Below are 14,546 nucleotides of genomic sequence, written 5' to 3'. Positions count from 1 at the left end.
GCATGCAGATGAGCTTCCCTGAGACGGTTTCTGACAGTTTATGCAGAAATTCTTTGGTTATGCAAACCGATTGTTTCAGCAGCTGTCCGAGTGGCTGGTCTCAGACGATCTTGGAGGTGAACATGCTGGATGTGGAGGTCCTGGGCTGGTGTGGTTACACGCGGTCTGCGGTTGCGAGGCTGGTTGGATGCACTGCCAAATTCTCTGAAACGCCTTTGGAGACGGCTTATGGTAGAGAAATGAACATTCAATACACGAGCAACAGTTCTGGTTGACATTCCTGCTGTCTGCATGCCAATTGCACGCTCCCTCAAATCTTGCGACACCTGTGGCATTGTGTTGTGTGATAAAACTGCACCTTTAGGAGTGGCCTTTTATTGTGGACAGTCTAAGGCACACCTGTGCACTAATCATGGTGTCTAATCAGCATCTTGATATGGCACACCTGTGAGGTGGGATGGATTATCTCGGCAAAGGAGAAGTGCTCACTATCACAGATTTAGACTGGTTTGTGAACAATATTTGAGGGAAATGGTGATATTGTGTATGTGGAAAAAGTTTTAGATCTTTGAGTTCATCTCATACAAAATGGGAGCAAAACCAAAAGTGTTGCATTTATATTTTTGTTGTGTAAGTGGGAGAACTTGCAAAATTGCAGGGTGTTCAAATACTTATTTTCCTCACTGTATATTAATGTATATAAAACCTCCCAAATAACAACAGCTAACTATTGTAGTAGGTTTCATTAATCAGCATGCCCACTGCAAAAACTGTTAAAATATGACAAGACAGGAAGGAGTGAAAACATAAAAGTGACAAATCGCAGCCTGTGCGGTCTCCGCCATTTAGCAGGTGCATGTCATGGGGAGGGTTCACAGCCACCCAGAGGGCTCTGATCTAAAGTGGATTGGTTCGTCACACCCAGGGATATGTGCAAAACTTAACACCATATTACAGTGCAGGCAGCAAGTAGCATTTTGTTAATAATCACCGGCCTTGAATTATGCCCAGCCTTGTTTAGGTTCGTGTCTGAGCAAGGTTTGGAAAAAATAAACACCAAGGCTTTTAACCAAGGTAATAGGGTACCTTTTTTCCTTGAATCGGCGAGTGTCAGTGCTGAACTTCATTTCATAACTCTGTTACTGGGCATGTCCAGACTGCTCTGTCTGGTATATGCGAGGGGTTTTTAATGGAAATGCATTACAGTGGGGTGGGACATTTTGTCCAGTGTGAGCAAAAATCTGTTATACTGTGTTTATTATATGAAAACTGTACAAAAACATTGGGACTTTTGCTTTTGTCCATTGAGTGCGAATATCCAGTTCATGCGATGACAGTTTAGGTGATTTTTACTGTACATATTTCTGTTGGCTGAGGATCTGAGTGAGGGGAGCACCTTTAAGTAGTGATTCACATGACATAGCACAATGCTAACAGGCTAATGTTAGCATGAAATCTCTCTTGTGTTACATAACAAGATGCGAACAGGCCTCACATAACGCAATGCTAAAGGGTTGACATTAGCAAGAAAACTCCATGTTACATAATGTGATGCTAACAGCATCGTATTATATGATGCTAATGGACTAACATTACCATGAACACTCACTAGTGTTACATAAAGCAATGTGAATGGACATGACATAATGCAATGCTAAAGGGTTAATATTCACATGAAAAGTCACTAGCATTACATAATGATGCTAATGAGCTAGCATTAGCATGAGCCGCTGAGTGCCTCCATTGTGAGTGACGGGATTTATAATGTGCTTAAAATATACTCAGTTACAAGTTTCAGGTAATTTTACATGTTGCCTGAAAAAATGACAATGTTACTGTGTGGTTTTTGAGTTTTTCACTGAACAGGCTAATGTGTAACACACACACAGATTTGTGGTATAGATGTGTATATATCTCTAATTTTAAAAGTTCAGTAGAATTTTGCATTTGTTTTGTGGCCAAAGCTAAACTACAAAAACTCGCCTCAATGTTAAAGACTTGAAGTTTCTTTTTTGCACAGATGAGAGAAGTGTTTCTTTAAACTCAGCTGGCTTTTTGTGTCAAAATAATCTCAGGCTGGATGTTGAACCACAAACATTATGATGACTCTTGTTTTTTTGTTGCTGTTTTTGCAGCATGGAGCTTCTCAAGAGGATTTCATCCGTGGCAGCCGGGAGCAGAAAGTTCGGGATGTTGTTTACGACATTGCGAGCCAAGCTCACGTACATCTGCAGCATGTATGTACCACACGCACCGCCTGAACCCGGAGCTGTATTTCATACCACAAACTTTGTCAGGAGTCATCTAAAGACAAAAGTGGGAAAGGTTTGAGACCAAAGATGTGGTTTAGAGGTGGAGTTAGTCTACGTACTATTATAATATTAATATTTGGGGGTTTCATCGTTGGCGATAAAAGTTGGCGATAAAAGTTTTCCTTAACTAGGCAGGAGACATTTACGATCTGATACAAAAAAATTTATTATCCACAATGTGGGTATTTGCCATTTAGAAGTTGGCTAGAGACCAGCTCAACTTCTTGTTCAGTTTTCCACGTTTGTCCTCTGACTCACTTGGACATGTGTTGAATACTAAAGGACAAGTTCAGTCACTGTTGAATAAAAGTCTAGATGCCATAATGTTGACTGAGGAAAGAACAAGAAAAAAATCTATTCATCCTTTTTCCAACATTTATTCAGGCTCAGGCTTTTTTACCCTGTTTGGTTGATTTTTTTTTTTTTTTTTTTTTGTGTTTTGTTTTGTTTTTTCTGTGATGGCCCTGTCACACGATTTAGCCTGCATATACTGACGTATTAAAAAATTTGGCGAACATGCTGGTGTGTGTCCAATAAGTTATGGGTAAGTTTTGTGTAAGTTAAGAGCATGTTGAAGCATGCTGGTATACATCGTAATATGGGAAGTACCTCGAAAAAATTTTTTGTGCATGCACAGTATTTTCAGCACATGTCAGCATATGACTCATACGTCCCACATATGTGGGCCATAAGTTGAAATTAAGTTATGTGATTGTTGACACACGTTATTTGTACATTAGCCATCAGTTGAGATACATTGAGATAAAGGCCCTGCCACATCTTGACGATTTAGCCTGCGTATGTCGATGTATTAAAAATATGCCGAATACGCTTGCCTACGTCGAATAAGTTATGGGTAAGTTTTGTATAAGTTAAGAACATGTTGAATATTGTATATCAGCACAAAATTTTGCGCAAAATTTTCAACATATGCCAGCGTATGTCTCGTACAACCTGCATACGCGGGTCATAAGTTGTAGGTAAGTTATGCGATTATTGACACACGTTTCTTGTAAGTTGCTCATAAGTCAAAATTCGTTCATTGATGCTGTTCAACTCAAAGTTTCAATCTCATGTGAACAGTTCAGACTGTTTTAAATATAAAAACCATTCACACGGAGTAAATATAAAGTCTTATTCTGACCTGTTGATTTCAGTTGGATTCATCATCACAGCTTGACAAAACTTAGTGTCCTTATTTTTGTACAACAATCATTTCCACATAAATTCAGCACTATTTCATATTGTCACTTTCCTAAAATAACGGCCTAAATCATTTTTTCCAAAAGGGGATTTTTTATGCCTAAATTGTCTCCCTATGATGCTGGCCATCTGTGGTAAAATCGCTTAAATCTTCATTTGAGGAGATCATGCAATTCCACCCCAGCTGTATAATGGCCTATTTCAAGAGTGTGACTTAGGCCATATTATTATTATGTCGACGTAAAAAGAGTATGTGACTATGTGGCAATTTTAGAAGCTTTTCAAAATGCCGATTGCTTCAGGTAAATACTCTACTCAGCCACTGAAGCGCTTGTGTTTTCTCAAAAACATGAAAACATGACATAGGCCATTATTTTAGGAAGGTGACGATATTAAAAGATGGGGACATGATCAGAACACAAGCAGCGCATCTGAGTCTGATGTGCTGCTGCGCCTATGTCATTTTGGAGCGTCAGTATTGATGCACCGATTATCACCTCATTTCTGCTTAAAACTGACTTTAGAAAGATTTAAGAGGTTTTACTTTGTCATCTGATGGCTAATAATCACATTATTGCCTTTGATCACTTTGGGTGTAGAAAGTCAGACTCAGAGAGTCAGACTCAGATGTGCTGCTGTGGTGCTCTGATCGCTCCCCCGTCTTTTATTATAAAATAATGCTGAATTTATGTGGAAATGATTGTTGTGCAAAACCTTCAGATATCTGTGGCTGAGATAGATGATGACTGTAGTGTAGTTTGAAGCAGAAACGAGGTGATAATCAGTGAATCGCTGCTGACGCTCAGAAATGACACATCCACAGTGAAGGCAGGAGGGACCGATTTTAGGGGGGGGGGGCCTTTCAGTTGGTGACACCGGACTGCTCGGTAGAAACAGGACTGTCGGCATATGCTGGCTAAATCATCATGATGTGTCAGCTGCATAACATATTTGACGTAACCAGCATATTCACCACATTACTCATAAGTTTGCTGGCTAAATCGTCAAGGTGTGACAGGCCCATGGTGTTCATGTACCCAAGACCTATTGCTAACCTATGAGTAACTTGCTTTGAACCTGTGTGTAACTTACATTGAACTTACCTCCAACGCATATTGACGTATGTAGACGCATTTGACGTGTTCCAGACAACCACAGAACTTACTGAACGTGTCAGCTAAGGTATAAGGGCATATTGGCAGCATGTTTGATACGCTGGCTAAGTCATCAAGGTGTGACAGGCCGTTGACGTTCTGTGTTTTTCAGGCTCGATCATTCAGCCACAGCATCTCAGCAGCTGCAGTGCCGGCATTCCTCCAAACGGTATGTCACAAACACTGCAGGAAAAACATGACTCACTTTATTTTTATTTGCTGTATATAACAGTTGAAATCGTCTGTTTTTTTAATGTATGTTTATATATAAGGTATGATTATCAGTATTTGCAGAAGACAGATAGACTTCTGTACATTTACTTCTGCTGGCATCTTTAAAGTAAAATGTAATTAAAATGATTCCTGAGTCCCGGCTCGCTGTGGAGCAGGAAGTTCAGTGGGATAAGGAGCTGGGCTGCCCGTATGTAGACCAGGGTTCAATTCCTGGTCACACTACCAGTGTCCTTGGACAAGACATTGAGTGGTTGATTTAAAGGTTTTCATGTTTAAAAATGTGCATGCTAATTTTGCACACTGAGGATTGTGCATGTTGTCCATTTAACTAGTTAGCCTTTGTGAATATACAAATTGAGGTGTGTCCACCAGAGTGCTAATAGGTAAATTTAGCCCACACAATAAGATTTATCAAGCTCAAAAGGAAATTTAACGGGTTCTGATAGCGACTATATATTTGTGTTTGAAACCTGGTGTTAGCTTAGTGCACTTGACAGACTGCTGTTTCAGCAGTCAGGAGGAAGGTGCCACCTCATTGTAGACAGAATTAAAAAAAAATCATTAATTATAAACTTTCAACATACTTAAAGAGTTAGCGGTTTACGTTGTGCATAACGGGTGGACTCTGCGCTTTTCTGCGCAGAGCACAAAGTACATTGTAGTGAGACACCTGGGCCCGTATGCACAAAGCATCTCAAAGTCCTCTCAAAGAGCTCTGAACTTAGCCTAAAATTTCCTGGCAAGGAATCTTAGCCTAAGAGTGAGCCAGCAGGTGTCTGAGAGCAAGTCTGAGCAAGGAGGGGACAGAAACTCCTATCTTACTGAGGAGGTAGAGTTGACCCCGTTGCTAGATATGACGTGGTCTTGTGATTGGTTGTCACGGAAAGGGAAGGGGAACTAAAAAATAAATGCACTCTGAGCTCTTACATATGAATGAACAGGAAAATCAGCGATCATATAATTGCATAATTATTGCAAATAATTTAATGTCATGATGATGATACTCAGCAGAATTAAACTGGAGTGATCGCTGGGCCGGTCGCTAAACCTGTAAAGTCTTGTGCTGCAATGCATTATGGGAGTTCTGGGTTTGGGGGTTTTAAATGTTGCTATTGTGGTTCATGTTAGTTTAAAAATGTTGTGAGTGTTGATGATTTATTGTGTTTTTGTAGTTCAATTGGTTTAGCGAGTTAAGTGTCACCATAAGTGAAAAGTGTATTGTGTTTGATGCCGTCCCTGTGTTGCACCTCCTGGTGGCAGAGTGCCAAAAAGACAAAGCCTCTCACTTGTCTTTCATTATTTCATGTAGTTCCCTACAAAATGAATTGTTATACAGCTTGAAGATGTTTGAACATATCTCATTCACATGCCGATTATCTACATATTAAAAGTATGCGTGGGTGTGTGAGTTTATTAATGAGTTCAATGTAAGTACATAATATAATTGTAAATATGTTAAAATTACATGTATGACACAAGAACCCGAAAACACTTATTTCCATTGTGATCCATTTAAAAATCAAATCACAAAATAGAAGTAATAATAAAATAAAATATCAATACTACTACTACTAATAATAATAAAAATAATGAGAATATTAATGTATAAATATGATAACAACAACCTAAACTATTTGTTAGGAGAGACGGCATCCATCCCACTTTGGATGGAGCAGCTCTCATTTCTAGAAATCTGGCTAATTTTCTTAAATCCTCCAAACCGTGACTATCCAGGGTTGGGACCAGGAAGCAGAGTTGTAGTCTTACACACCTCTCTGCAGCTTCTCTCCCCCTGCCATCCCCTCATTACCCCATCCCCGTAGAGACGGTGCCTGCTCCCAGACTACCAATAACCAGCAAAAATCTATTTAAGCATAAAAATTCAAAAAGAAAAAATAATATAGCACCTTCAACTGCACCACAGACTAAACAGTTAAATGTGGTCTATTAAACATTAGGTCTCTCTCTTCTAAGTCCCTGTTGGTAAATGATATAATAATTGATCAACATATTGATTTATTCTGCCTAACAGAAACCTGGTTACAGCAGGATGAATATGTTAGTTTAAATGAGTCAACACCCCCGAGTCACACTAACTGTCAGAATGCTCGTAGCACGGGCCGGGGCGGTGGATTAGCAGCAATCTTCCATTCCAGCTTATTAATTAATCAAAAACCCAGACAGAGCTTTAATTCATTTGAAAGCTTGTCTCTTAGTCTTGTCCATCCAAATTGGAAGTCCCAAAAACCAGTTTTATTTGTTATTATCTATCGTCCACCTGGTCGTTACTGTGAGTTTCTCTGTGAATTTTCAGACCTTTTGTCTGACTTAGTGCTTAGCTCAGATAAGATAATTATAGTGGGCGATTTTAACATCCACACAGATGCTGAGAATGACAGCCTCAACACCTGCATTTAATCTATTATTAGACTCTATTGGCTTTGCTCAAAAAGTAAATGAGTCCACCCACCACTTTAATCATATCTTAGATCTTGTTCTGACTTATGGTATGGAAATAGAAGACTTAACAGTATTCCCTGAAAACTCCCTTCTGTCTGATCATTTTTTAATAACATTTACATTTACTCTGATGGACTACCCAGCAGTAGGGAATAAGTTTCATTACACTAGAAGTCTTTCAGAAAGCGCTGTAACTAGGTTTAAGGATATGATTCCTTCTTTATGTTCTCTAATGCCATATAACAACACAGTGCAGAGTAGCTACCTAAACTCTGTAAGGGAGATAGAGTATCTCGTCAATAGTTTTACATCCTCATTGAAGACAACTTTGGATGCTGTACCTCCTCTGAAAAAGAGAGCTTTAAATCAGAAGTGTCTGACTCCATGGTATAACTCTCAAACTCGTAGCTTAAAGCAGATAACCCGTAAGTTGGAGAGGAAATGGCGTCTCACTAATTTAGAAGATCTTCACTTAGCCTGGAAAAAGAGTCTGTTGCTCTATAAAAAAAGCCCTCCGTAAAGCTAGGACATCTTTCTACTCATCACTAATTGAAGAAAATAAGAACAACCCCAGGTTTCTTTTCAGCACTGTAGCCAGGCTGACAAAGAGTCAGAGCTCTATTGAGCTGAGTATTCCATTATCTTTAACTAGTACTGAGTTCATGACTTTCTTTGCTAACAAAATTTTAACTATTAGAGAAAAAATTACTCATAACCATCCCAAAGACGTATCGTTATCTTTGGCTGCTTTCAGTGATGCCGGTATTTGGTTAGACTCTTTCTCTCCGATTGTTCTGTCTGAGTTATTTTCATTAGTTACTTCATCCAAACCATCAACATGTTTATTAGACCCCATTCCTACCAGGCTGCTCAAGGAAGCCCTACCATTATTAATGCTTCGATCTTAAATATGATCAATCTATCTTTGTTAGTTGGCTATGTACCACAGGCTTTTAAGGTGGCAGTAATTAAACCATTACTTAAAAGCCATCACTTGACCCAGCTATCTTAGCTAATTATAGGCCAATCTCCAACCTTCCTTTTCTCTCAAAAATTCTTGAAAGGGTAGTTGTAAAACAGCTAACTGATCATCTGCAGAGGAATGGTCTATTTGAAGAGTTTCAGTCAGGTTTTAGAATTCATCATAGTACAGAAACAGCATTAGTGAAGGTTACAAATGATCTTCTTATGGCCTCGGACAGTGGACTCATCTCTGTGCTTGTTCTGTTAGACCTCAGTGCTGCTTTTGATACTGTTGACCATAACATTTTATTACAGAGATTAGAGCATGCCATAGGTATTAAAGGCACTGCGCTGCGGTGGTTTGAATCATATTTGTCTAATAGATTACAATTTGTTCATGTAAATGGGGAATCTTCTTCACAGACTAAAGTTAATTATGGAGTTCCACAAGGTTCTGTGCTAGGACCAATTTTATTCACTTTATATATGCTTCCCTTAGGCAGTATTATTAGACGGTATTGCTTAAATTTTCATTGTTACGCAGATGATACCCAGCTTTATCTATCCATGAAGCCAGAGGACACACACCAATTAGCTAAACTGCAGGATTGTCTTACAGACATAAAGACATGGATGACCTCTAATTTCCTGCTTTAAACTCAGATAAAACTGAAGTTATTGTACTTGGCCCCACAAATCTTAGAAACATGGTGTCTAACCAGATCCTTACTCTGGATGGCATTACCCTGACCTCTAGTAATACTGTGAGAAATCTTGGAGTCATTTTTGATCAGGATATGTCATTCAAAGCGCATATTAAACCAAATATGTAGGACTGCTTTTTTGCATTTACGCAATATCTCTAAATCAGAAAGGTCTTGTCTCAGAGTGATGCTGAAAACTAATTCATGCATTTATTTCCTCTAGGCTGGACTATTGTAATTCATTATTATCAGGTTGTCCTAAAAGTTCCCTAAAAAGCCTTCAGTTAATTCAAAATGCTGCAGCTAGAGTGCTGACGGGGACTAGAAGGAGAGAGCATATCTCACCCATATTGGCCTCTCTTCATTGGCTTCCTGTTAATTCTAGAATAGAATTTAAATTCTTCTTCTTACTTATAAGGTTTTGAATAATCAGGTCCCATCTTATCTTAGGGACCTCGTAGTACCATATCACCCCAATAGAGCGCTTCGCTCTCAGACTGCAGGCTTACTTGTAGTTCCTAGGGTTTGTAAGAGTAGAATGGGAGGCAGAGCCTTCAGCTTTCAGGCTCCTCTCCTGTGGAACCAGCTCCCAATTCAGATCAGGGAGACAGACACCCTCTCTACTTTTAAGATTAGGCTTAAAACTTTCCTTTTTGCTAAAGCTTATAGTTAGGGCTGGATCAGGTGACCCTGAACCATCCCTTAGTTATGCTGCTATAGACGTAGACTGCTGGGGGGTTCCCATGATGCACTGTTTCTTTCTCTTTTTGCTCTGTATGCACCACTCTGCATTTAATCATTAGTAATCGATCTCTGCTCCCCTCCACAGCATATCTTTTTCCTGGTTCTCTCCCTCAGCCCCAACCAGTCCCAGCAGAAGACTGCCCCTCCCTGAGCCTGGTTCTGCTGGAGGTTTCTTCCTGTTAAAAGGGAGTTTTTCCTTCCCACTGTAGCCAAGTGCTTGCTCACAGGGGGTCGTTTTGACCGTTGGGGTTTTACATCATTATTGTATGGCCTTGCCTTGCAATGTGGGGCGCCTTGGGGCAGCTGTTTGTTGTGATTTGGCGCTATATAAAAAAAACATTGATTGATTGATTGATTGATTTATAAATACATTTAGACAGTAAATTAACATAAAATAATTCCATAGATCAAGCAGGTGCTGTGTTACTGACTCACTGTTATCCTACATACCGTGAATATCTCTCTCTGTCTTTTCCACCATCTTCTCTGCTTAAGACACTCTTAGGCCTCTTAAAAGTCCTCCTTCCTCCTCTCACCAGTTTGGCACCTTAGCAGCTCTTTTAAGGACTAAGGTACTTTGCGGACAACTTTCATCTTACCAAAGGAAAATTCTAAGAAATATGAATTAGAGAAATTCTAAGATTTTTCTTAGAATAACGTCGCTAGGAGCTGTTTATAGCCTTAAGCTGCTTCGTGCATATGGGCCCTGATCTTTACTGTTATTGATTTTTTTAACTAACTTTCACATGAAGGCTAAAGTAAATTTTCTGTGTGTACAGTTCTGTGTGCAACCCACTGGCAGAAAGCAGCATATTCAGCATTTTCCTTAAATATCTTTGATGGAACAATACCTGCAATACCAACAATATCTGGAATAGCATGTTGTTTTTGTATTGCCAGTGTGTGAACAGGCTCAGCTATGTGGCACATTTTGTGCATAAGGATGTGCAGACACATGCCTACGTGTGGCTGATTGCATGTCAACGCACACAGAATCTTAATTTACACACTCCTGTCTGCGTCACGTTCCGACCCGCTGTCACATGCGCAGTTATTCTTGGTAAATCTCATGCTAAACGTTCAAAAACCAACACGCAAACATTCAGAAAGCCCACACAGTTGAGCACTCGTTATCTGGGATCTTAGTAAATCAGGCCCTTAATCTGCATCGTCTCAGTCCGCTGAGGTGGAACTGAGTACTGGCCTTTGCTGGGGCGGTACCCTGGTGTCCCCTCCAGGGGGAACCGTCGACTCTGATCTGCTTCATGCGACAGAATCTGGGGATAAACACGGCACAGGTAGGCCTCAGGGCCTGGACAGGATTTTTTTTTTTCCCTTCACTGTGATCTGAATGAGCCTTAAGACTTTTTTCCCCTAAAACAAACTAGTACCAAGACCCACATTTAATGTAAACACTCAACCTGCTGTTGGTTGAATATGTGTATGTGTATTCCAGACACACCTTTCAGGAGGTGAGTCAGCTCTTCTTCTGTGGTGCTGCAGGTGGTGCTGGAGGACTACCTGCAGAGAGTCCGGAAGGTCAACTTTGACGTGTTCCACCCCGGCCTCCAGCACAGAAACCCGCTCCTCCCGCTCCTGCTGTACCTCCGCTCCTGGAAGAAGTCTTACTGACGTCACCACTCCTTCACCTCCTCCTGCAGGAGGTCATCTGCAGGGTTTTTTTTTTTTATATAAATCATTGAACGCTGCAGGACGACGCCCGTCCACCTTGTTGATAGAACAGCTGAGCAACCGAACTGTTTTGTTCTTCAGTGTTTCAAGAGTTTTGTAGATGTGACAGCGATGTTTCTTCAGACAAACTCCGCTCTCAACCTGGAGACAGAAGAGTTGCAGATGTGACAGATGCTGCTGTGCAGTCATGTTACTGTGGTAACAGAATGATTTAATCCCATCAAACATGGGGTTAGTATTTTTTTTTAACAGCCTAAGAGCTGATTTGTGTGTTTAATATTCTATCATTTTCTGTTTGGCGTCCATGTACTTTTTGTGGTTTACAGCTGTTAATAAACTGACAAATTCACCACAAACAGCAGCAGCAGCACTCATTAGAACTTGTGGCCGTCGATCTGGATCTCATTCTGAGGTCTGAAACAACAACCTTCATTTGTGGACAACTGAGAGACATGCGTGACCTGTGGGTTTTGATCACAAATTGCTAAACTTTTGTAGGATTTATTACAATTTTATGGGTTCTGTTTTTTTTTTTTTTTTTGGAGTTACCCTGTATTTCTGTCCAGATTCAGCTTTTGTTCGTTTTCTCAGCCAAAAAAAAAAAAAAAAAAACTAGAGCACTGCGCTCAGAGTGCAAACGTTCACTAGTTTCAAGCACCTGTATCCACGAAGCAGCTCCTAATGACATTGTTCTGAGAAAAATCTTAGAATTCCTTGAATTTTTAGACATTTCTCTGAATTTTCCCTTGGTAAGATGAAAGTTCTCTGCAAAGCACCTTAGACCTTAAGAGAGCTCCTAAGGTGCCAAACTGGTGAGAGTAGTGAGGAGGACTTTTAAGAAGCCTAAGACTGTCTTAAGCAGAAAAGATGGTGGAAAAGGCAGAGATATTCTCCATATGCAGGATGACAGTGAGCCACTAACGCTACCCGCTTGATCTACGCAATTATTTTATGTTAATTTACTGTCTTAATGTATTTAAAAATAGTTTAGGTTGTTGTTATCATATTTACACATTATTAGCATTATTTTTATTATTATTATCAGTATTATTGATACTATTTTTTAAATTTTATTATTACTTCTATTTTGTCACTTGATTTTTAAATGGACCACAGTGGAAATAAGTGCTTTCACTCTCTTGAGTCATGCATGTAATTTTAACATATTTACAAGAATATTATGTACTTACATTGAACTTATTAATAAACTCACACACCCACGCACACTTTTAATATGTACTGTAGATAATCGGCATGTGAATGAGATATGTTCAAACATCTTCAAGCTGTGTAACAATTTTGTGGTGAACTGAATGGAATAATGAAAGACGTGAGAGGTTTTGTCATTTTGGCACTCTGCCACTAGGAGGCGCTTTTATTTTTCAGATAAAACACAAACGTGAAGGGACGGCATCAAACAGTACACGTTTCACTTATGGTGGCAACGTGGTGGCAGTTACCTCACTAAACCAATTGAACTACAAAAACACAAATCAATAACACTATTAAAGTAACATGAACCTCAATAACAGCATTTAAAAACCCAGAACTCCCATAATGCATTGTAGCACAACAATTTACAGGTTTAGTGACCAGCCCAGCGATCGCTCCAGTTTAATTTTGCTGGGTATCATCATCATGGCATTAAATTATTTTCACAATTACGCATTTCTTAATGCAGTTATATGATCGGTTGATTTTACTGTTTATTCGTATGTAGGAGTGCAGAGTGCATTTATTTTTTATTTCCCTTTCCCTTTCTGAGAGAACCAATCACAGCTCTTACAGGACCACGTCATACCTAGCAACGGGGTCAACCCCACCTCCTCACTAAGATAGGAGTTTCTGTTAATTCCATGCCCAGCGTTGTTTGCAGGCACCTCTTGAGTCTCTCTGAGTCTGAGAGTCCTTGCCAGGATATTTTAGGCTAAGTTAGGAGCTCTTTGAGAGGACTTTGAAATGCACAGAGGATACGGGCCCAGTTCCACAAATTTTTACCTTGGGAAAACTTTTCAAGGTCAAAGTCCTGTTAGATGTGCCTTTTCATAAGCTGAATTAGATGTGATCAAATGTCAGGAGGATGTATTTAGTTCATGCACTTGAATCGTAGTCATTTTGTGGTTTTTGTTTTGTTTTATTGTTTTTTGCTTTTTCAGTTTCTGAATTATTTTTCAGATTATTTTCACAGAACATTGGTTATCTCTGCTATGTATAATTTGTGGTTGCTTTTTTGGCACTTGGTTTCCAACTGATAAGTGAAAGACAAACGGCATAAAACTGCTACCTCCATCTAATTTTGGTGGTGTAGGTAAATCTATAACAGAAAAGATATAATGCAATGCGAAAATACCCTCAGCTGTATGAGCATAAAAATAGAAAACAATGTGACCTTTTGACCTCTTAAAAGAGACGCCAAGTCTTCTCAATACCTTATGGCCATATTTTGGCCTCACGTATTGAGAGTGATTGAGGCACTTTTGATTGAGATGAAATACAAAATGTACACCAAATGGGCTTTTCAATATTAAATTCAGATGTCCACAAAATCCACAATCCGTATCAGATCTGGATCAAACTTTATCAGGTGATAAGGGATACCATCCTACATAATGCTGTAAGATATGAAAGAAATTTGATGTTTTTGGACCGCGTTATGAATTTCTGAACATTTATTTCTTCAATGTTAAAGGATAGGGATTTTTCCATTTTTTCAAGATTTTTTCCTTAGCTTGACCTCTGACCTTGAAAATGGATCCCGTTATTGCCTATCAGGATATGAATCCTCTGTAAAAAAAAAAAAAAAAAATCATAATATTTGAAAACTTGTGTGCTCCACAAACAAATAGGGGTGAAAACATCTACCGCCAACTTTGTTGACGGAGGTAAAAATAAAAGTTATATACAACCCCAATTCCAATGAAGTTGGGACGTTATGTAAAATGTAAATATAAACAGAATGACAACCTTGACGTCTTTCACGGGCATCTCTCCCAGTCACTGGTTCAGATATGTCGATGACATGGGTTAAAATCAAGCAACAGGAGGTTGAGGACTTTACAGAACACATCAACTCGGTGGAT

The 14,546-nt window shown here is 39.4% G+C and overlaps 1 protein-coding gene across 2 annotated transcripts in view; it reads left to right on the top strand.

Annotated features, from left to right (window-relative positions):
* The window catches only part of ndufaf6 (NADH:ubiquinone oxidoreductase complex assembly factor 6), a 41,010-nt gene extending 29,554 nt beyond the window's left edge, over positions 1-11,456 (top strand). For both annotated transcript variants that reach the window (XM_034173912.1, XM_034173913.1), the window contains 3 exons: positions 2,136-2,237; positions 4,782-4,838; positions 11,278-11,456. In XM_034173912.1, coding sequence (XP_034029803.1) covers positions 2,136-2,237; positions 4,782-4,838; positions 11,278-11,406 — 288 coding nt within the window. In that variant the 3' untranslated portion in view covers positions 11,407-11,456. The remainder of the gene's footprint in view (positions 1-2,135; positions 2,238-4,781; positions 4,839-11,277) is intronic.
* Positions 11,457-14,546: the final 3,090 nt, after the last annotated feature.

This window comes from Thalassophryne amazonica, chromosome 7, assembly GCF_902500255.1.
Source record: "Thalassophryne amazonica chromosome 7, fThaAma1.1, whole genome shotgun sequence".
In the NCBI taxonomy this organism is placed as follows: domain Eukaryota; kingdom Metazoa; phylum Chordata; class Actinopteri; order Batrachoidiformes; family Batrachoididae; genus Thalassophryne; species Thalassophryne amazonica.
The sequence above is the reverse complement of the archived record's forward strand: the minus strand, read 5'-3'. Positions and strand labels throughout refer to the sequence as shown.